This window comes from Lactuca serriola, chromosome 2 (assembly GCF_051521515.1).
Source record: "Lactuca serriola cultivar US96UC23 chromosome 2, Lser_US96UC23_V15, whole genome shotgun sequence".
Taxonomy (NCBI): Eukaryota; Viridiplantae; Streptophyta; class Magnoliopsida; order Asterales; family Asteraceae; genus Lactuca; species Lactuca serriola.
Window position 1 is genome coordinate 220,438,388 of NC_136409.1, and position 22,614 is coordinate 220,461,001.

Consider the following 22,614-nt stretch of genomic DNA (forward strand, 5'->3'; position numbering starts at 1 on the left):
AATGCACAAGGTTTCAATACATACCAGTGAGCAACTCCAGTGGTGGCAAAGAGGATGTCACCGACAATAAACTTCCAGTTGAAGGTTGAAGCTGTCGGCGGTCGAGCTTCACCACCGGTTCCTACACACCATAAAAAACCCCCAAATTAGGGGTAAAAATCAATACCAAACAACAATAAACAACAAATTAGGGGTAGAAACAACCTTGAAATGGGTTAATCGCCGGATATCTTCGATGTGTCGCTGATTTCGTCGCCTGGGAGGAAATGGGTGAAGAAAGAGTCTGCGTGCAAATGAAAGAAGTCTGCGTATTTGTGTTAGGGTATACCCCTATGCCGACGGCATGTCGTCGGTATAGGGTCTCCATAAACGACGACGTATCATTTATTCCTGGAATATATATATATATATATATATATATATATATATATATATATATATATATATATATATATATATATATATATATATATATATTAAAAACCCTCTGCCGACGACAAGTCGTCGGGATACCCTTTCCCAAAACTACGTTGTTTAGTTTTTCTGGCACATGGAATAAAAATAAATGGAAAATAGTTTTATTTATACCTATACCGACGACAAGTCGTCCGCACAGATTTTCAGATTACCGCCAACATTTTCGTCGTTCCCGCCAAACCTATGGCGACGACGCGTCGTCGGCACAGATATAGTGGTCAAAGGAAATTGGTCAAAAGTTTCAAAAGATATGGCGACAACTTGTCGTCGGCATATGGTGTCCTGTAACGACGACTTTTGTCGTTGGGATAGCTTGATATTCTTGTAGGGACACTATAGAATGCCATAAGATAGCTTGGTATTCTTGTAGTGACACTATAGAATGCCATAATATGATTGATTTCTGTCAAGTCTTTTATTGACCCCATGTTTTTCGTTTCATGTTTAAATTCTTCAATAATATTTGTCTCAAATACAATTACACAAATACAATTACACAGTTGAAATATCAATCACATCTTCAACTGAAACAAGCAAAATATTTGTTTACGCCGTCTTAGTTCCTCTTTCTAATTCCCAGTTCAACTTCCTCTTTGATTTCATTTTCACTAATTTTGTCTTGAAACTTGCATCCAACATGATGTTTGATATCATGATAATGTTTTGGCTTACTCCATCCAAAGATATTAAAGGAGAAAAGAGGTTTATATCATCTACTATCTCTTTTGTATGGTTTTCTAAGCCCGTAAAACATTTTCGTAAAATGTATAGTTGGTAGATTTTGTTTATGTTGCTAAATTAAGAGTGTTTATGCTAACTTTTGAAACATTTATACTAAAACTTATAAACAATATTTTTAAGATCCCAGAATCGATCATTGATGTCGAACCTTTTTAATTCTTGTAGAATATATTTTATTTCTCCCGGTAAGATGAATTTCGAAGTTTGTCAATTCTTATAGAAGAGGCAAAACATCAAAGAATTTAGGTTTTTGAAGGGCATAATAATATTTTGGTTCTAGTCTTTGGTAATGTATTATTTATTATTAAACCACTAAAACTCTAAAGGTCTCTGTTAATACATAAGTTCTATAACTTTCAATTGATACATTTCTCGCTTACACTATTTAGTTGATACCTATCTTTTTTCATTTATCTTACATTAATTAGACAATCTAGAATCATTATTAAAAAAAGATTAGAAAATTTTAAAGAGTTTTAAATACAGTACAAATAAATATCTATTATAATAGATTCTAGATATATAAATAATAATATTAAATGTGTTGTATAAACCACTAAAACTCTAAAGGTCTCTATTAATATATAAGTTGTGCAACTTTCAATTAATACATTTCTAGCTTACACTATTTAGTTGATACCTATCTTTTTTTTCATTTATCTTACATTAATCAGACAATCTAGAATCATCATTAAGAAAAGATTTGAAAATGTTAAAGAGTTTCAAAATACAGTACAAATGATATCTAGTATAATAGATTATAAATATATAAATAATAATATTAAATGTGTTGTGTAGTTAAAAACTAAAAATTAACAAGACTCATAAGTATTTTGGATAGGTGAAGGTTTATAAGATATATTTATAAGAGCCTTGATCATGGCATCATTTTTTTTTTAAATTTTAATTATAAAAACAAATATATATTTAAATAAAACATAATAAATAAATAGTAAAAAAAAACATAACATTTAAATTAGACATAACATCCGAATCTAAAAAGAAAAAAAAACATTATATTGATGAACATAGCGTCAATCTTTATCGTCAAATGAGTCGGAAGGATCCATAATTTTTTTTTAAGAATAAAATTAAAATTGTATAGAATATAAAGAAAAAGAAGAATTGTGTTGAACACAATTAGGATATGTATTTATAAGTAAAAAAAAAAATTAATTAAATTTTTTTAATTAATGCGGATTGCAATTACAACCAATCAAGTTTCTCGTTTCATCCGGTCTTCATCACAAGAAATGCATCATAATGCCCCCTTAATGAGAAAGCGGTGGTGCTCATCGCGTCTTAACGTCGTTTTGCGAGCTACATCAACCATAACGACTCCTTAACACTCCGATACCGAGTGCTCTAATATTTTATGCTATTAAAAATGGTTCTATTTAAAAAGGAGAGACATATCGTCTGCTCTGGTTTTTACAAACATATAGGAAAGAAATTGGACGGGTGAGATTTATTAGATCCATAAACAAGGTCAAAATTCCTTTAGATAGACAAAGTTTGCCCCTTCACTCTTTTTGACACCCAATTGCCCCTAACAAACCGTGTGATCTTTTTTAAGTCTTTTAACACAACCTTAAAATCCATTCATGGCAGAACTATTTCAATCTTTCGTTCATCTCTAGTTTCTTCTCATCAGCGTGTTTCTCAGATCTGTAAAACTTCACTTTTTGTTACTATTTATGGAAATGGCTACAATATCTTCAAGCCCACGCTCCGTCGAGGAGATCTTCAAGGATTACAGTGCTCGCCGTGCCGGTATTGTTCGAGCTCTCACTTATGGTACGTATTTATTATCCTCGCTAGGCTGTTTTTACTCTTTTTATTTTCACATTATAAATTTATTTTGAATTTTTTAACTTTTATTTGACTTGTTCTCTCTCGCTTGTTTGCAGATGTTGATGAATTTTACTCAAATTGCGATCCAGGTTACTTCACATACACACTCCCAGACTTTACTTTTATGATATGTAACCATCAATTTGGAAACATCGATTGCATGTTATCTACTTCATCGTTAACAAAGAATTACAGTTAAAACTTTTAATATTAACTTACTAGGCTGATAATTAACATCCATACACAGTCTTTGTAGAAATCGTGAACAAAGAATTGGATGAATGGTTGAGTTTGGTTTCAAATCAAATGTAAATCAATTTGGACGCTAGAAGTGATAAAAATTTGAAGCTTAATTATGAACATTATTCCTGTTTAATATGTGTAAGCAAGGATATATATATTTGGGATTTGAAAGTGGTGGCATGTGGTCTAGAAGTCAAGGGTATCTTTCTTTACAAAGGTATATATAGTGGTGTAATCTTATGTTGCATCTATGCGCTTTCTGCGAGAAGCTTTATTCCAAGTTTTTCACACCACCCACTTGAAATCGATAGGAACCTTAATCATTTAATGAAAAGATTATCATTTATGAGTTAACATAATTTATTTGATAAATTTCATCATCTGTAGAGAAGGAGAATTTATGTTTATATGGGCATCCAAATGAGACATGGGAAGTAACATTGCCAGCAGAGGAAGTCCCTCCAGAGCTTCCAGAACCTGCATTGGGGATTAATTTCGCAAGAGATGGAATGCACATAAGAGATTGGTTGTCATTAATTGCTGTGCATACTGATTCTTGGTTGCTATCTGTTGCTTTCTATTTTGGTGCTCGTCTTAACAGGAATGAAAGGTAACCATGCAATAACCATATTTTTCATTCATGCTGACATTTTATAAATAAAATATAAACTCATATTTGCCTTAACATTTTGTAAAACCGACTTAAAAACAGAAAGCGTCTTTTCAGCCTAATAAACGACCAACCCACTGTATTCGAAGTTGTAACAGAGCGAAAGCCCATCAAGGACAAACCAAACATGGATAGTAGTAACAAATCCAGGTCCAACACAAAGGTAATATTACATTAATAATAATACCCCTCTCTTTCTGTTTCTCTCTTGTTAATATCTAAGACATACTTTTGATCTTCAGCGGTCAAACGATGGTCAACTGAAAAGCACTCAAACGCTTTACAATGATAACTACGTGGAAGAAGAAGAAGAAGATGAGCATGGAGAAACTTTTTGCGGGTGTTGTGGCGGGAATTACAGCGGTGATGAGTTCTGGATTGGTTGTGATATCTGTGAGAGGTGGTATCATGGTAAGTGTGTGAAAATAACACCTGCCAAAGCTGAAAGCATTAAGCACTATAAGTGCCCTTCTTGTGCCACAAAGAAGGTACACATGTAATCTTAAAACATTTGTCTTTTCTAACTCTCAGAAAAGACAAATACGAAAGAAATGGAGATGGTTTTAGGTGGAGGCGTTGATGACATGACATATGTGCTAATTAATTTAGTTTTTTTACTTTTACCCCTGAAATCTGCTTCTAGGATATAGGGGTTGTTTTGCGGGATTATAAATTGAATGTTTTGTTTTTTTGTATGTTTGATAATAGTTTGTTAGCCTTATTTCCATTATGTCGTAATGCACATGATGTGTTTGAATTTTGATAAAGTCCTCAAATAGGTCCGATGGTGTTCTTGAGGTTTAAGAACAAAAGGTTGCTTTGTTTACGTGGGTATGTAAAAGGAAGTTCTTTGCTACAAGGGTTGAATCGATCTTGTTTGGTTTTGTTGCATTGAAAATATGGTTCCGCAAACAATGATTGAAAAGTTTACCATGAAGCATAGCTTCAGTTCATGACAAGATCAAGTGGCAAACATTATTGAAATAAGTGATAAGATAAGGTTTAAAAACCATAAATTTTGACATATATTTTTTTTTATAATCTTTCGATAAACATATTATCTAAATAATAGTTATTAAAATGGTTGGATGTAGAGATTCTGTCTGGGGTTTCATTGTGCACACTCCAACCTTTTGTTGGAGTGTCACATTTTCATTTGGGTTAGTGCTTCTAATTTCGGGTCTCGCCTTGAGGCTTAAATAAACTTTATTTGTGAGTTTATGGCGTCCTCTCTTTCCTTTGAGAGCGGGAGTTGGCCGTGTCCTTTTCGGGGGTTTCATTGTTGCCCAAATGGTATTGTTGGAAGTAAAGAGATTTCACGTATGATATCTCATCTCAAGAGTTTACACCTCCATACAGATGAACGCAGAGCTGTGTTACGGGAGGCTATTACTTCTGACCATGGATTGTTTATGGCGGTGGCAGTAACTTTGAAGGAGTTTGGGCAATGGATATGTGGGAATTGCATGAAGCTTCATGCCCTGAGTCGTTCATGTCACCACCCGGGTGGCCTGATTAAATTTAATGACGGGGCTGATGACATGAACGGGCATATTGTTGGCATTCCAAAGCCGACTCCCAATGAACCGGAAGCCGACCTCAATGGTGGGTTGGTGTTGGATGCTCAACTACTTGATCATGTTTTTAAACTACCTATCACCACCGTCAAAAGCATCCCTCATAGTTGTCACATGGCTTTCTCTCAGGATTTTAAAGCATCCCTTTCCAAGGTGGTTACTCATCCTGGGTCCGTTGAAGCGTGGGTTGCTTTGTCAATTCTACCTAGGTGTACTCTTCAGGTGTTCAAGCCCAAGAATAGGCAAGAAAGGAGGTCTGGCAACACGAAGTCTTTGCAACATCGTAATATTTTGAGCGCTTTAGCCACTTGGGGGACTGAAGACGGTATCGCCAAGCTAGTTAAAAACTTAGTTGGCAATGCAAGACTAGAGCAACAAGGCAAAAAAGAAGAGTGCATTTAGGATGCAAGAACACAGGGCAACACCAATGTCAGACACTGTCTTCGTAAGGTTGCCGATGGACATTTTACAGCAGCAGTGAAAGTTTTATGTTCTTCGAGGGTTGCTTCATTTGGGGGTGATACCACGAAGGCATTGGAGGATAAGCATCCATACAAGCCACCACCTTCCATGCCCAACACCATATTTTCAGAACCTCCCCTTGTAGTGGATGTTGACAATGTCCTTGGGGGAATTAAATCCTTCCCTAAAGGTACCTTGTGTAGGAGAGACGGGTTTAAAGCTCAACATATTTTGGATGCCCTTTGTGGTGAAGGTTCAGCTATAGCCAACGACCTACTGTGTGCTATTACATCTGTGGTTAATCTATGGATTGGGGGGGGGGGGGGGGAGATGCCCTTCGAGTTTAGCAGAATTTGTTGCCTCTGCTCCTCTCACGCCGCTCTTAAAACCTGACAAGGGAATACAGCCTATTGCTGTAGGTACTATATGGAGACGTTTGGTTTCCAAGTTGGCTATGAAAGGTGTTGGTAAGGAAATGACCAAGTATCTCAATCATTTTCAGTTCGTGGTCGGGGTGTCGGGTGGTGCTGAGGCCATATTACATAGTGCCAATAGGGTGTTGAACGAGCGCCATGATGACGGATCTCTCTCCATGCTTACCGTGGATTTCTCTAATGTCTTTAACCTTGTCGACAGATCTGTATTGCTTCATGAGGTCAGATTGAGGTGTCCTACTATATCCTTGTGGGTAGAATTCCTCTATGGTCAAGCAGCAAGGTTGTATCTAGACAACACACATATTTGGTCCACTACGGGGGTTCAGCAAGGAGACCCCTTATGACCACTTCTCTTTGCCCTTGTGTTACACCCGCTCTTGCATAATATTAGCAACAATTGCAAGCTTCTTCTCCATGCATGGTACCTTGATGATGGCACACTTATTGGAGATCCGGAGGAGGTGGCCAAAGTGTTGGACATCATTATGGTGATTGCCCTAAAATTGGTCCTTCAACTGAATATCAAGAAAACCGAGCTGTTTTGGCCCTTGTACGACGGTAGGAAGCTACGTGAGGGGCTATTCCTGGTTGACATCGGGAGGCCGCATTTGGGGGTGAAACTTCTTGGGGGAGCTGTTAGTAGAGATGCTAGTTTCATTAGTAGCTTAGCCATAAAGAGAGCCGAAAACGCTGTGAGCTCCTTCTGTCTCGGTCTTGTATGAGTATTGCTAAGCTTTTCTTTGGGCTGAGGACGTGTCAACTCGTTCACATAGAGGAGGCGGCAATATTCTTTGACAATGGGTTGCGCGGGGCAATAGAGGACATTGTGGTTTGTGGTGGCCCTTCTTTGGTGACATATAATGGCGCATTGCTTCCTTACCCATCAGGTTTGGTGGTTTGGGTTTATACTCGGCAGTAGAGGCTACTTCATATGCTTTTGTTGCCTCAAGGGCCCAAACTTGGGTATTGCAAGACCATATCTTACGGGATAGCGTCATATATGGTATGGATTCTGATTATGATGGTGCCTTGGCTTCTCTTCGTAACAAGCTTCCAGATTCTGACCTTAGCAATTTTACTACTAAAGACACCGCCTCCCCTAAATCCTAGAGTACGCTGGTGAGTGCCCTTTTTCGTAAAATTGTCCAAGATATGAAAGTTCATCTCGACATGACGGCCCGTCAGAAAGCGGTTTTCCAGTGCTTACGTGCACTACATGCCCAAGATTTTCTTCTTGCTACCCCTATAGATGGGATTGGCCAACATATGTATCCTATGGAGTATCGTACTATCCTCAAATATCGACTCATGATTCCAATATTCCCAGCTGACGAGATATGTCCGGTGTGTCGCAAGGCATGTTTGGACTCCTTTGGAGAGCATGCAGTTCACTGTAAAGAACTCCCGGGGTTCAAATACAGGCACGATATGGTTAGAGATGTTTTGCTCGATATATTTAAGCGTGCCAGAGTTTCCTTTAAGAAAGAGGCACCTGTGAATTTCTTGACTGACCCGACAGAAGGAAGGTCAACCCTTAGACCGGCTGACATTTTGATTTTTGGATGGGTCGGAGGGAAACGTGTATATGTGGACATTACAGGGGTATCCCCTCTCATAGGCTTGAGGGCGGGGGGTTTCACGGCAGGACTGGCTGCTTTAAAAGCTGCTACAGGCAAAGTCATCAAACATGAGAAATCGTGCATGGAAAATCAACACGTGTTCATACCATTTGCATTTGATACGTTTGGTTTCTTCGCACCGGATGCGGTAGAGCTTCATAATAGAGTACAACGGATCATGGATTGCAATGGTATATCCCATAGTTTTATGAATGTAGTCTTTAAAAGATTGAGCTTTGCTATAGAAAAAGGCTTAGCGGCGCAGCTTGTTGCCCATTTGTCATCTCACTTGTTGTACGATGATAATTAAATTAATCTCAATATTGAGACTGAAATTTTATATCATAAAAAGAATCATTAATGCATCAGTTAAAGAAGAAAGTTTTACATAGACGTATCGGGTAAAAGAGCAACAAACTGTGCCACAACTCTTTTTTGGATGACAAAACTAATTCTTTTAAAAACATCTATAGATCTTGGATTTATCATAATTGTTATTAAAATTGAGAAAAAAATATCAATTTTAACCAATCCTATCATCCCACATGGATAGATCATGGTTGTGAGTTTAGATTAACAGGAGATTTGTTTCTTCTACTGATTGTATGTATTCTTTGTTACTTTTTATTGGATAAATTACACGGATGGTCCCTATGGTTTATGGTAATTTGCGTGTTTGGTCCGTAGCAATTTTTTTTTTAACTTGGATCGTCTTTATTTTATATTTTTGTTGCACTTTAGTCCCTATTCGTTCTAAAAAGACTGATTTATCCTTACTAATTTTTTTTACCTTTTTAAAATTATTAGTTAATTAAATGGTAAACTAAACCTTTCTTAATATTTTATATATTATTAAGTAATAGGATCCCACACATCCTAGCTCCACCCAACCATGCCTACCGTCTTCACCTTCTCCGATTGCATCTGTGTTTTGTTTTAAATATTAAAAAATTAAATCAACCACAATATCCCTTTTACATTTCGTCATCCTCCTTAATCCCAAAAAAAATCACACAAACAAAAATATTCAAATTTATAGATTAGTGTCTTTGATTTTGTCAAGAAATATAAATCACAGCTTAAAAGGGTGTTAAATAAAACAAAACATTCAAATCATAGATTATTGTCTACCTATTTGTCAAGAAACACTCATCACGACTTCAAAAAAAATCAAATCAAATCAACAGTACTTCTCTGTTTTTTTACCATGATTTGAATTCAAAAATCTAATCGGAATCGGGTTTCAGATCGAGTATAAAAGGGTGTTTCAGATCGAGGTATGTGGAATGGGGGTGTGGTTGGGAACTTGGGATCCTTTCTTTAAATCTTTAGGCGGTTCAAATCTCCACCATCACCACCATCGGACCTGAAAGTTTCGGTATCATCCGACACAGGTTTCTTCCCAAATCTAAATCACCATTGGAGAACGAGTTTCTTCTAAAAAATCTGTAAAAAAACCTGCAATAGACCAAAGAAATAGGGAGGGAGTGTCGTCCACATCTTCGATTTGAATCACCATCTACAATAGACCAAAGAAAGAGGTAACGCTAGAAACTTATGATATGCATATGAGAATTGCTTGCTAGAATAGGGCTAAGGATCTAGGAAGGATGCCTTATATGCCTATTGTATGTGTATGAGAATTGCATGCTAGATTAGGGCTAAGGATCTAGGAAGATGCCTTACATGCCTACTATATGTGCATTGTATGCTAGATTAGGGCTGTGACAACCCGAAATTTCCATTCGGTCAAACCCTAAAAGTCAACCACTTCGTATCATAAGTCAATGTCATTATTTCTTATTTTTAAGAAATATAAAATTCGTTTGATTATTTTAATATTATTTTTAAGCGAACGGGTGAAAGAAAGTGTCGTCTCGGGTTTTGATTTTTAAAAACCGCAAACACTTCGCGTATTAGAAACACCCGACCAAACTTTTATGTTTGGGTTGAAAAATCACCCAAAAATCATGAACTCATACCTATGTATGAGTTTACTCCCCAAAAACTAGTCATTTGTGTTTACTCCCCAAAAGTCAAAAAGAGTAAACTCCAAAATATCCTCTCAAGTATCATCCAAGTTTTTATTCCAAATCTTCAAAGTTGTAAGTGTTCTAACCATTTCAAGTTAGTATATCACTTAATCTATTGATTTTACATCCTTTAATCCATTCATTTATGTGTTTTGACTAGTTTTTCCAAAACACCAAGAACACACACTAAGTGTTCTTGGCCTTTTAGCTAAAATCAAGCCTTCTTATAGTAAGTACTTCCACCCTTGAGCATTATTGAGCTAGTACTACATTTAAACATCAATAAAATATGTCAAGAACACAAGATTGGAGGTGCTCACGGTCCAAGAATGTTCTTGGGCCGTAAACACCATAAATGACACCAAAGTGTGTCTAAGCCTCAAATCTAAGCCCTAGTTGATGTTTAAACCTTCCTTGACATGTTTAAACCCTTCCTCATTGAGTTTAAACCTAGAAAAACATCAAAGACCATCAAATATAGGGGTTTACGGTTTGGGGATCTCCTAAAACCGTAAACACCCTAAAGTGAGTTTAAGTTGGTCATTTTCCTTCCTTAGGCTTAGAAACTAGCTCGTACACTTACCTAATTGTGTTAGGGACTTGAAAACATGGCTTTACACTCTTCCATATGGGTTTACAGTTTATGAACCCAAAGGAAAACGCCATGAGGCCGTAAACTCCTCAAAAGAGGTGTTTTGATGCCCTAGTCGATTCCAAAGGCCAAACCACTTAGTAGAATTGCTCCAAGAGGCTTGTTAAACCACCAAACAACACCTAGTCATTAGGACTAGAGTTTACAACTGTAAAATCTAGAGTTTACTGCCGTAAACTCTTGGTGTCATGACCATCAAAACCGTAAACTCCAAGGGAGTTTACCCTTGAACCCCAAACACACTAGCCTTTCCCTACAACACTTAGATGCAACCCTTGAGACGTATAACACTTGTATAAAGTGTTTAGCATGTCCTAGAGTGTCTTAACTTTGTTTATTAGTTGTTTAAAGACTAATTGTGTATATACATATATCCTTATATGTTATTAGGATCTTTGTGCGTGTCTAAGTCTTCACTTGACACCAAGCACTTATCCGACACTTCCTTCCGATCCACTAACCACAGGTGAGTTCATACCCCTTAATCAATGTTTTAAACTATTTTTAAATGTTTTATGGGGGGGGATACAAGTAGAATTATGCTAATTATTATATCAATCACATGTGATTAATAAGCAGCATTCAAATGATTGGCTACTCATTAGCCGTTTTACTAAACAGTTTCCTTCAAATGTCTTTCATAAACACTTTATGTGTTTAAAACTCCTTATTTCTCTGTACATTTTACTTTGTATATTACTTTTCAAACTTATTTACAATTGTGTTTCAAACAAATATTTCTTTATACTAAACCGTTTTATCAAACCCATGCCTTCAAACCGTTTTATAGATTGACATCAAGTCAATCTTTTCTTAAGATAATAATTATGTTCAAAGGTTTTACAAAACTTATTTATGCTTTTATATTATAAATTGCATGCCTCTATATGTATAGTTATATAAGAAATGTTTAAAAGACTTAGGAAGGCTATCCACCCTATTTCCTTTTTGCGCTTGAGATGTGGTCTGGTGGGATATCGGGTACTCGTCCGAAGGTCGTTTAAACATTAGTTATATAACATATGTACATATATAGTCATAAAGGCCCTTCCAGTTCATCCCATGCCCTTGGGTAGCAAGGGTATACATCCATGTCCATACGTACCAGTTAGATTACTAGTAAACTACCATACGGGTAGTTTAGGAAGATACTAGAACTATTACTAGAACGTGATACCATACCATGAGTCAGTTCATTCATGAGTCAATACTTGCTAGAACATTACAGTACATTACTATACTTGCTAGATAGAGAGCACGTACACTACAGCTAGAACATTACATTACTATACTTGCTATTTAGAGGGAGAACACACAATACAGCTAGCACACTGTAACGCCCGGGTTTCAGGGCTAAGCATTTTTGTCAATGTAATAGTCTAGGTCAACTCTTGTAACTCTTTTTGAAGTAATAAAGATGAAATATTTGAGTATTATGTGAATTATATGTGTTTATTATTTAATTATAAATGTATAATTAATAAAGAATAAAAATGAGCGTCAAAATTAAAGTGTGAGATAATCCCGATATCTCTACATAAAGTTGTAGAATATGTCTCAAGGTTTCCGTGCATATAAGGAACGCCGAAATCCGAGTTATAACGAAGAAGTTATGACCCGTCGAAGTTTCACGACAGAACCGGCACGATACCGGGAAGCATGAATAGTGAATTTACGATAGAGCGAGATTTAGCCTTAGTGATCTAAACGAAAGTCGTAGAATATGTTAAACTAAGAACATCGATAAAAAGAACGCCCAAATCTGACTTCGTATGAAGAAGTTATGAGATTTTAAACAGACCAATCCTGTCCAGGCTTGTTAAAAATATAACTTTAAAAATAAAGTCAAAATTAGCCGACGGAGTCTAAACGAAAGTTGTAGAGTACGTCTTCACCTACGCGTGGATATAAAGAACGTCAAAAACGGAGTTCGTATGAACGAGTTACAAATTATAATAGCATATTTACGTATTAAAATAAAGTATAAATCATGTATACGTACACATATATATACATATGTATATATCATTAGAAAGGTATCGACGATGCGGTCATTATAAGACTAATGCTGAGTTCTTTCGACATTAGTTTAGTACAAATATCATTAAATCCATTTATAATAGTATTATAGAGGGGTGTTTAGTTGTTTATATAACTAAAAGGTCATTAAGTAATTATGGAGGGTAGTTTTTGAAAATTCAATTAGTATAAATAAGAGCCTTGGGCTCTCATATTTCTTGCACCATTCTCTTGATTCAAGAGTCTTTCTCTCCTTATCCCCCGAGCATTTCGGTCCCTCGTGATTCGACTTCTCTTTCTGTAGCTTAGTATAGTAAGGTGAGCGCTGAAGCGCTGCACGAATCTTTCTTAGAAAGATTCAGCGACGAAGTTCTGCCCCTGCAGAGCCCGACTCCTAGCTAAAACCCCCTTGTAAGTAAGTTATGCTTACCTTATTTTAATATAGCTTATATTTAAAATTAGTATCGTTATTATGAACTTATAATAAATATTTGAGCTATTATTATAACTTATATAAGTGTCGTTATAATATTTTTTTTTAACTACTCGCGGTACGGGGAATCTGGTTTAAAGGGCTGCATAGGGTTGTTGGATTTCAGAAGTGCTATATGCTAAAATGGTCCTGCCCTCCGGTGTTTTATGTCTGGCCCCTGTCTGTACATAGTGGTTGGAAAATATTGTTTAACGCTTATATAATAATAATAATACTAAGACTAATAGTTGGTCACGGTAAATATTAGACTAAAATTTAGCGATAATAATGCTAGGTTTCGTCGAAGGAAAATAGAATCGTTAGAAGCAAGCGCTGCCCGATTTTGGAATCATCACCTTAACAAGTGAGTGCATAGTTACTTTCAACTTACACATAGATATGAAGTATTTTATATAAATTACGTGCTATGTGTGCATATTATCTGAATACTTGCTATCTATGCTAGATGAACGTTGTTATACATGTTTTCAATGATTTAAACTGTATATGTATTTTATATCTACGAAAATGTTGGGGTAAAACATGGGTAGATGCAATAGGTGATGTGTGATAAAATGATGAGAGGCCTCGATGTTGATGTTGTTGATTCTGTCATCTAGCGGAGTATGGATGACGACCACGGACTCTTGTAGACAGTCCAGTGGAACACTAGCAGGCTCGCAACCTGTAGGTGTTTGTGAACGATATGTTCACCGGTGTACTCCATCCCCCACATGGTTGCCTTTAGGACATTTATTGCTGAGGAATCCCCTTAGCAGTAGTGTCCGTCCCGATGATGATCCTTAGGCTAGGTCCTTTATGATAGGTGTTCAGGGACGTAAAGTGAGGATAACGGGAACGGGTAATCGGGTTATTGTTGATCGATGAAATTAATAAACTTATTTATTGTGGGTTGAAAACCCTATGTGCTCACCAGGCTCCCAAGCCTGACCCACTCAGTTTTATGTATTACAGGTAGTGGCGCATGAGCATAGGTGTGATGTTTTGGACGAGGGATTACGGATATAGGCCTATAGATATGAAATAATGTAGTAAGGCTTATATTGTACTGTTTATGCTTTTGATCTGTACGAACATGACATCCCGAGTCTTTTAATGAAATACATTTCTATGGAAATGCTTTTGATAAATCTTTATCATATTTTTGTTTTGGGACAAATTCCGCAACACTTTCATTTAAAATGTAACTTTGATTTTTAAACAAAGCATAAACAAACCGGTCTTTTCTGGCCGTGATTTTGGGGATGTCACAGACACGTAGAACTTTTCCGTACATTACATATACATTAATACATTGACATAATTGTGATCCACTGTATCGGAGCATGCCTTAAATGTCATGGCCCGAGTTGTATCCAGAATTCTCTTGGAGGGAGAGCGTGAGTTTGCGTATAGATCTATACTGGATTGACTATCCTACACCTTGCTGCTAGCTACAACCGGACCTGCAGGTCTGCGGGTGCCAAACATCATTCCTTTTTACGACCATACTTATGTTGTTGTTGCCAGTCAATAGTATGGTGCAATTAATCACATGATGCCTTAATATAAATCTGGTTTAAGGTAGTTAGTACAGCAGTAGTTCTTATAGCACTACACTACAGTACTACATAAAATTTTCCCTTTACATATATTTAAGTACTCTTTCACTTAAGCATTAAATGTAAAACTATATTTTGTTGATGATAGTTACACTTGGAAAATTACACACTTTTACAAGAAACGAACATTCAAAGCAGTTAGGTCTTGGTAGAAGACTACATTTAGAGCAGTTAGGTCTTGGTAGAAGACACCTTCATATAATAGTAGGAATCATAGGGATTTCTAGGGTTTTTCAAACATTTGCAGTTGTTTTACAAACATTTTCATACTTACAGTTCATATACATTTTCATACTTACAGTTCGTATACATTTTTATACTTACAGTTCATATACACTTTCAATACTTACAATTCATATACATACAAATTCTTACATACAAATTCATACATACAAATACTTACTTACAAATTAAGACACTAAAATACTTATGATCTCACCAGCTTTAAAGCTAATACTCGCTTTCAAAATTACTTGTATCCTCAGGTCATCTATAGACAGGTGCAGATGCAAGGTTTAGAGAAGATGGAGCTCGTTCAAGACTCATCTTTCATTTTGATTTATGCTTTAGTGTCTATTATAATTTGACTGAACACACTTGTATAATAATTATATTATTAATGCAATGGATGATGTTGTTGCTTGTTTACTACTTTACATTGTTGTGATACTGTACATGACGTCCTCCGCCCCAGAACGTTTCTGCCGTTCTTGGTTTTGGGGTGTGACAAGGGCTAAGGATCTAGGAAGATGCCTTATATGCCTGTGGTATGTGCTTATTGAAGTGCATGTTAGTAATGATTAATCAGTAATACGGTGGCTTGATTAGGATATGCTTGGTTTGGGTTACTCAATGATCGAATGCTGCTTGCTTTGTGCTTTTAGGAGTCCTAGTTACCTTTAATTAACTAGTGAACGAATACTTTAAGTTACATATTACGAGGACTAAATAATTTTAGAAGGTTAGGTCTACCCTTATTTCGCAGCTCTTGTTTGAGTCCAACCGTTGTAGGGTAGGGCCTCTCATTCGAAGAATTATCTGGTCTTAGTAATATATAATGGTATTCGCAAGCTAGTTAAGGAGGCATAGCAGGGACTTCTTATGTAACTGATGGCTGAGAGTAGGTAGGGATTACCCTAGGGTAAGCCTAGGATGAGATTAGCATAGAGAACGGTAGTAGAAAAGGGACTTGGTGGAGTCAAGCCAATTCTTGAGGAAGGTACGAATAGATGTGGAAGGTAGTATGGGCCTATACTACTAGAAGCAGAGGATCCGTACTCGAATCAAGGAGAGCCGAGATTAAACCAGGGAACTTGTAGTGAGCATGAGGTCTATTGATGTTATGTATGCCCTTGAAGATTGTGTGTTTTGTTTCAGAATGGTGGTGACACGTCACACAGCAGGAGGTTCAGGGTCTGGGTCAGGTTCGAGAGTTCCGAGCCGATTGATGATGGATTGTGTAAGTTCATTGCATCCGAGATTATGAGAGGCATCCTTGTGGCGACCCCAGTGATTTTCGGGTCATCAAGGAGGGTATCATTGAGTTGATGGAGGATCACCTTAGGGCATTCAAGAGCAACATGGCACCTGGCCAGTCGGGGACTCGCACGCTCTCCTTCAAGGATTTCAGGGGATGCGGTGCGTTGGAGTTCTACGGGGCGAAGGAACCTATTGTAGCAAGGATATTGATTGCGGACATGGAGTGTGCACGGATGAAGAGCTTCTGCCCTAAGGGTCGAAGGTACGGTTTGTTGCGAGGTGTTTGAGGGAGCAGGCTAGAGACTGGTGGGAGGTGGTCAGTGATACATTGGGAGCTCCAACCATTGAGGCTATGACCTAGTTGGACTTTGTGACCAGATTCCGGGCCGAGTTTTCACCAGCTGTGGAGATTCAACAACTAGCTAAAGAGTTCTTGGACATGATACAGACCACTGAGACAGTGGCGGAGATTACCGCTAAGTTTAGAGAGAGTGCCTTGTTGGTGCCTCAATACACGGGTGATGAGGAGATGAAGAAAACCTGGTACCATGACATGTTGAGAGATGACATTGGGAAACATGTCAGTTACTCGGCATGCTCGACCTTGGATGACATGATAGCCAGGGCACGAGAGAGGGAGATTGACATAGAGCACATTCGGAAGAGGAAGGCGGAGGCGGGGCAGGTGACTGGGGTTTCGGTGAAGAAACCCAAGGGATTTGACTTGAGGTCGAAGGGCCCACAGGGCCGAAGCCGCTGTGGGAAATGCGGCAAGCCACACGAGGGATTTTGCAGAGCTGGGGGATCGGACTGCTATAAGTGTGGCACGATTGGGCACTTCAGCAAGGATTGTACAACCCCTATCCATGATATTCAGACATCAAACATGCTGTGTTTACACTGCTACCAGCGAGGCCATAAAAAGGCCAATTGCCCAAGATTGGTACTAGGAGCACCAGTGGTGGCGCCAACTCCTGCGACCCTGTGAATTACAGATGGCCGACAGGGCAAGCCAGATGCTCCTGTGGTGAGGAGCCGAGCCTTCCAGTTGACGGACGAGGAGGCGTGTGCCACACCGGACATGGTGACAGGTATGTTTCTTCTCCTTATCTTTTATTATGTTTCAGTTTTGATATTTATGTTTCATGTATTTTGTTTTAGGATCGTTCCATGTGAACGATATCCCAGTATTGATGTTATTTGACTCAGGAGCTACCCGATCTTTCGTTTCTCTTGCACTCAGCAAGAAGTTTTCTGAGTCTACGAGCATCTTGGATTGTCATTTAGAGGTCAGAATTGCGGACGATCGATCCGTTCGCGCGTCAGAGGTTTAAAGAGATTGCATCCTGAGGATGTATGACGAGCTTTAACTCATGAATTTAGTTCTTATTCCTTTGTGTGGGAACAAGGTCATCGTAGGTATGGATTGGTTGAGCCCTAATGGGGCGGTGATTGACTATGAGCAACTGTTGGTTTGGGTCAGGACCCCAAGTGGGGGAGAGCTGGTGATCTAGGGAGAGAGATCGCAACGTGGGCTGGTCATGTGTTTAGCAGCGAGATCCAGATGCTATCATCATCAGGGATTTACAGGTTTTGTCGCCTACGTCATGGATACCCGAGAGGAGGGTAAGGCGACTGTGAGTGATGTGCCAGTCGTGCAGGAGTATCCATATGTGTTCCTGGAGGATTTGCCTTGAATACCTCCGGAGAGACATGTGGAGTTCAGGATCGACCTAGTTTCGGGTGCGGCTCCGATTAGGGGTGTTCATTTGGATCGATCGGTTTGATCCGATCCAATAAAGTGAATCGAAATTGATTTCGGTTTTCAAAACATGGATCCGAATAGTCCAAACTAAATTCAAAGCCGATCCGATTGGATCGGTTTTTATAATTCGGTTTTTAAAAACAAAACATTTTAAAATGACATATAATTATAATATTATCCAACTTTACACAATAAACGAAAACAAATTATTTAGTTGTGATTTGAAGTTTAAAAATAACTACTAAGAAGATATATTATAGTTAAATATTTTATAGATAGAAAACTTTTGAGAAAAAATGCATATTAATGTTTTTTGTTATCGGGTGAAACTTTTTGAACCTATTTAAAAAAATAAATTATAAAATTAATAAATAACTATAGATATATATTATAAATAAATAAATAATAAATATTTATTCGGTTTTTTTGGACTATTCGGTTCTTATTTTATAAACCAAAACAATTCCGAAATCCAAAATAATAATTCGGTTTTGTTGAAAACCAATCCAAAAATCCGAATATCTGAACCAAATAGTCCAATCCAAATTGTCCAATCGGACAATTCGGTTTTATCCAATTAGTAAACAACCCTAGCTCCGATAGCCAAGGCACCGTATCGGTTGGCTCCTCCGAAGATGCAGGAGTTTTCTACACCGCTACTGGAGCTGTTAGACAAGGGATTTATCGCCCCGATTCTGTTTGTGAAGAAGAAGGACGGGTCTCATCGGATGTGCATAGACTGCCGGGAGTTGAATATGGTAACGGTGAAGAACCGTTACCCCCTCCCGAGGATTGATGACTTGTTTGACCAGCTTCAGGGGGCATCTTGGTTTTCCAAGATCAATTTACATTTAGGCTACCACTAGATGAGAGTCATAGATAAGGATATAAAGAAGACTGCTTTCCGGACTTGCTATGGCCACTATGAGTTCGTGGTGATGCCATTTGGGCTCACTAATGCTCTTGCCGCGTTCACGGATCTCATGAACCGCGTATGCATACGGATTCTGGATCGGTCTGTAATAGTCTTCATTAATGATATATTGGTTTACTCCAAGACGCAGGAGTAGCATGAGGAGCACTTGAGGGAGGACACTAAGGATGGAGAGACTTTTCGCAAAGTTGTCAAAGTGCGCGTTTTGGTTGCATGTGGTGCAGTTTCTGGGGCACCTCGTCAACTAGAGCGGTATATTACTGGAGATGGGAGGTTCTGAGGTCTCCATCGGAGATTCAGAGATTTTTCAGTTTAGCAAGATATTACTGGAGGTTCATTCAGGATTTCTCCAAGATTGCGGTGACCCTGACCCGACTGACCAAGAAGTCGATAACTTTCCGCTGGGGGCCTGAGCAACAAGCAGCCTTCGAGACTTTGAGGTAGAGATTGTGCGAGGCACCGATATTGACTCTGCCAGAGGGCTTCGAGGATTTTGTAGTATACTACAACGTGTCCATCTCAGGTTTGGGCGTAGTACTGATGCAGAGAGGACATGTTATCACTTAGGCCTCGAGGCAGTTGAAGCCTCACGGGGCGAACTATCTGACACATGACCTAGAGTTGGGGGAAGTTGTTTTCGCCCTCAAGATTTGGCGACACTACCTTTATGGGGTCCATTGTACCATTTACATGGACCACAAGAACCTGAGGTATCTGATGGACCTGCCAAATCTGAACATGCGACAACAGCGATGATTGGACGTGGTGAAGGATTACGATTGTGAGATCCTCTACCACCCAGGGAAGGCCAATGTTGTGGCTGATGCACTTTGCCGCAAGGCATTCGCGGCCCCGATTAGAGACATCAGCCTGAGGTTGATTGTAGTGACTCCGCTTTTGGAGTAGATCCGGGAGGCCCAACAGGAGGCTATGAAGGAGGAAAACTGGAAAAGTGAGCATATTGTGGGTCAGATTTCCTCCTTCGACTATGATAGCCGAGGGCTGTTGACACTCCATCGCAGAGTGTGGATTCCGTACGTGGGTGGTGTGTGCCAGATCCTGATGGAGGAGGCACGTAAGTCCAGATTTTCCATCCATCCCGGGGCGATGAAGATGTATAGAGATCTTCGTCCTGATTACTGGTGGCCCTGCATGAAGCGGAATGTAGCTTGGTACGTTGAGAGGTGCTTAACCTACAGGAAGGTCAAGGCCGAGCACCAGATACCTCATGATAAGACGCGACCGTTGGATATCCCAGTGTGGAAATGGGAGGATATTACCATGGACTTCATTATGAAGTTACCTCGGATGGCGCACGGAGTTGACGCGATATGGGTCATCGTGGATCGATTAACCAAGAGTGCCCACTTCATCCTGATTCAAGAGAGTATTTAGGCCAAGAAATTGTCAGACATCTACATCCGGGAGGTAGTAGCTCGACATGGGTGCCGATTTCGGTGATTTCCAACAAGGATGTGTGGTTCACTTCCAGATTCTGGAAGAAATTTCAGGACGAGTTGGGTACTCGTCTGCACTTTAGCACGACCTTCCACCCGCAAACGGATGGTCAGAGCAAGCGGACCATCCAGACCTTGGAGGATATGTTGCGGGCGTGCGTTTTAGACTTCGGTGGTAGCTGGGATACCTAACTTTCCTTGGCAGAGTTTTCCTACAAAAATAGCGACCACGCCAGTATCGACCGACCTCCCTTCGAGATGCTCAATATGTTGGGGTGAGGTCGGTCAGAGAGTCATGGGGTGTACCGAGGTGGTACTCAAGACGACAGAGAAGATCCAACAGGCCTGGAGTAGACTCAAGATAACCTAGAGTCGGCAGAGGAGTTATGCCGACAGACGCCGATCGGACTTGGAGTTCCAGGTCGGGGATATGGTCCTTCTGAAGGTGTCACCTTGGAAGGGTGTCATCCGCTTCAGGAAGCGGGGCAAGTTGGGCCCCAGGTACATCGGATCCTTCAGAGTGGTAGCCTGGGTGGGCAAGGTAGCATATCGGTTGGACCTTCCGGAGGAGCTTAGACATATCCGCAACACTTTTCATGTCTCACAGCTGTGGAAGTGCTTGGTGGATGACTCCGCAGTTATGCCTCTAGAGGATATTCAGGTGGACGACAGTGTGAACTACATCGAGAGGCCCGTAGCCATTCTCGATAGGAAGATGAAGGCTCTGAGAAACAAGGATGTAACGACCAAATTTTCACGTCCAAAAATTTCATTTTTGATTAAGTGATTTGCAAAACATTTGTAACAAAATATCATCCGATCATATCATTTAATAAAAACATGTCTCGTATCTGAAACCGAATCGCAAAACATAATAATGTCAGAGTACAAATCCCAGAATATCTCATAGTACGGAAAACAAAGAGCGTGTGTATGATGTGCCGCTACCGCGCCAGGTCCTTCCTCTTTGCTGAAGAGGTACCTGAAACCAAAACTGAAAACTATAAGCACGAAGCTTAGTGAGTTCCCCCATCGTACCACATACCATACAATCACATCACATACATACTACCAGGCATTTCTGGGGTGCCCGACCTACCCGGTACGACCATTCTGGGGTGTCGACCTACTCGTACGGCCATTCTGGGGTGCCGACCTACCCATGCGGCCATTCTGGGGGGCCGTCCTACCCATGTCAAGCCATTCTGGGGCGCTGACCTACCCATGTCGAGCCATTCTGGGGCGCTGACCTACCCATGTTGAGCCATTCTGGGGTGCTGACTACCCTTCGGTCCTAACAACCGAACCTCGGGGACTATTTCACCCCCTACTACTACTATCACATATATCATAGCATAATCTATTGTCAGACATATCTGGGGTGTACGACCTACCCTTCGGTCCTAACAACCGAATCTCGGGGATTTTGTCACACCCCGAAACCGATGGTAGAAACATTCCGGGGCGGAGGACGTCATGTATATCGCAACCAATGTACATAGTAAGCGTAGTAAACACAAAACATTACATTACATAGAATTATTACATTTGTTTGAAGTCAAAGTGTTACAAGTGTTATACATATATATCGTATGAACAAAAGTTAAGACGAGTCTTCCATACGCTCCGTCTTCTCCAAAAGATCGCAGTGTACCTGTCTAATGCGGACCTGAGAATACAAGCAGTTTAACAATCAGCATAAAGCTGGTGAGTTCATAAGCGGTTTGTTTTTCTGAAAAATGAACAAGTTTCCTTTGGTTTTCTGTAAAAGTTATGAATCCAAGAAAATCCCATATTTTCTTAAAAGTAAAGTTTAGTTATCCATTAGTTACACGGTCTAGTTAAGAACAGTTCAGTTATCCCAGGAAAAACCCTTATTTTCCTAAAAGTTTGTGTTTGGTTATCGAATCCAAATGTAATGTACAAGTATCTACCATACTTAAAATGTTTGTGTGAGGTTTCCTGAAAGCCTGGTTATCCTTGAAATGTATGTTAGTTTTAACACGAATATAAAACTATTGTGTGGAAAGTAAACTAATTCTTAAGGTTATTGGCTTACTAAATTCATTATTACCAAAAAGTAAATCTCCGTTATCTAAAT

General features: G+C 39.1%; 1 protein-coding gene across 2 annotated transcripts; it reads left to right on the forward strand.

Moving 5' to 3' along the window:
- Positions 1–2,567: 2,567 nt before the first annotated feature.
- AL1 (alfin-like 1) lies at positions 2,568–4,797 on the forward strand. Of its 2 annotated transcripts, none has more exons than XM_079026985.1 (5): positions 2,568–3,015; positions 3,129–3,161; positions 3,703–3,925; positions 4,043–4,148; positions 4,228–4,797. In XM_079026985.1, exons 1-5 carry the CDS (start codon positions 2,916–2,918, stop codon positions 4,483–4,485), a joined length of 720 nt encoding a protein of 239 aa, XP_078883111.1. In that variant the 5' UTR covers positions 2,568–2,915; the 3' UTR covers positions 4,486–4,797. The 2 variants fall into 2 exon arrangements, with proteins under 2 accessions (XP_078883111.1, XP_078883110.1); XM_079026984.1 differs by having other exon boundaries at positions 2,574–3,015; positions 4,028–4,148.
- The last annotated feature ends 17,817 nt before the right edge of the window (positions 4,798–22,614 follow it).